Here is a 1,777-nt window from a genome sequence, read left to right as displayed (position 1 = left end):
GGTCCGTCGAGGATGAGACGGCCGGCGGTCGAGCAGGAGCGGACGAGGCGTGCTGCGACTTGGAGCGGGGCACATCCCTGGTCGTCGCCGCCGACGTCGCTGCGGCGATGCTCGGCTTCTGCCTCTGCTGATGCGACTGGTTGACGCGGTCGGCAATCAGCTGGTGCGAAGGGTGCTGCGCCTTGCGGTGGCGGTAGGTTCCGCTCGACACGGCGACGGGGTGGATGCTCATGGCTCGCTGCGCACGCTTGATCTCGACCTTGTTGACCTCGACCGACTTGTTGACCTCCTCGTCGCGTCGGGGCGCATGGCCCGCCGTCGCGACCGCGGCCGAAGAGTCGCTCGGCGTGTACCCGGACGAGGCGGCGTGGCCGTGACGGTTCGACGAGTCCGACGAGAGGTGCGAGTCGGAGCCGGCGTACGTGCCCATCCCGCTCCCGCCGCCGTGGCCGTTAGAGGACGACGAGGGCGAAGGCCCGTCGGAGAGGGTGATGCGCTCGTGGGAGAGCTGCGAGGCGGGCGGCGGGCCTGGTCGGCGACGCCGTTTGTGGCTTGACGACGACTGCACCTGCTTTTCGAGATCGCTCAGCTTGTCGCTCAGGATCGAGGCGTCCGGGACGATGCTCTTGCGGTCGGCGGCAGGGTACGAGACGGGCTTGCGCGGCACGTTGCCGGCCTTGTGTTGCCTCTGGGCGGCAGCCACGTTGGCCATGGCGTCGCTGTTGGAAGGGCGGATCTGCCAGTCCGAGGAGCCGTGGGTCAGTACCGGCACCTGCGACGAGAGGTCGGCCTGGCGCATCGCTCCCCGAGGCTGGTTGGCGGCGTCAAAGGAGAAGGCACCCGCAGCGTTCCGTGCCGTCGGGCGGCCATCGCCGTGCTCTTGCTCGAGCTCGGGCTCTTCCTCGATAAACGACTGGGTCATGGCCTTGAACCGATCGGCGATGCGCTGGCTGAGGGTACGGTTGGGCTTGCCATCCGACCTGGTCGCGCCGCCGCTGCCGTTGACCTGCTCGTCGTAGTTGAGCCTGGCCCGCCAGCCCTCGACGTCCGGGCCGCCGCCGGTGAGGTGCTTGGGTCGGATCTTGCCAAAGGGCCCGTCGGTGATGCTCTCCTTGGATCCCGAGGCGCTGCTGGAGCCCATCTTGCGCTCTCGGATCATCTCGTTGCGGTACGACTCGGCGAGGTGCGCCGGCACGGCAAACACCTCGTCGCCGACGTCGATGAGCACGCTATTGTCCTGGGTGCGCCGCGCAAAGCTGCCCAGCTTCTTGCGCGTAATGGCGCGCCGGATGGAGCGGGCGGCCGACATGCCCGGGGCAGCGGACGTCAGCCGGTCGCCCTTTTCCTTGCTCGACCCGTAGGCGTCGCCCGGCCCGCGCTTGGACGCGACGATGGCGTCGCGGCGCATCTTGTCGTGCGCGACGGCGCGCGCGATGGCGATAAAGAGGAGCAGCGCCAGGATCACGGCGGCCGAGATGCCGACCACGACGAGCGGGAAGAGCTTGTTCTTGGGCGAGAGCAGGCCCGGCTGCTCTTCGTCGTCGGCCGGGTCCGCCTGCTGCTTGTCCTTGGGCGTGTCGGTCGCGCTGGGCGTCGGGCGGCTGCTCGACGGGGCCGACGAGGACGGCGACGCCGTCTTGCTGGGCGTGGCTGCCGACGATGGGCTGGCCGATGACGCGGAAGCCGAAGATGCCGATGCACTGGCGGCGGCGGAAGAGGGCGAGGCCGACGCGGAAGCTGCCTCCGATGCGGTCTCGGAAGCGGGGTTGGCGGAGCC

General features: G+C 69.6%; 1 protein-coding gene across 1 annotated transcript in view; it reads right to left on the bottom strand.

The window, feature by feature from the left end:
- Nucleotides 1-1,777, bottom strand: part of PFL1_02847 (uncharacterized protein) — a gene marked incomplete at both ends in the record, with an annotated part of 3,027 nt that overhangs the window by 257 nt on the left and 993 nt on the right. Inside the window, one exon of the mRNA XM_007880361.1 lies at nt 45-1,700. Coding sequence (XP_007878552.1) covers nt 45-1,700 — 1,656 coding nt within the window. The remainder of the gene's footprint in view (nt 1-44; nt 1,701-1,777) is intronic.

The sequence above is a fragment of the Pseudozyma flocculosa genome (genome assembly GCF_000417875.1).
Source record: "Pseudozyma flocculosa PF-1 unplaced genomic scaffold scaffold00008, whole genome shotgun sequence".
Taxonomy (NCBI): Eukaryota; Fungi; Basidiomycota; class Ustilaginomycetes; order Ustilaginales; family Ustilaginaceae; genus Pseudozyma; species Pseudozyma flocculosa.
The sequence above is the reverse complement of the archived record's forward strand: the minus strand, read 5'-3'. Positions and strand labels throughout refer to the sequence as shown.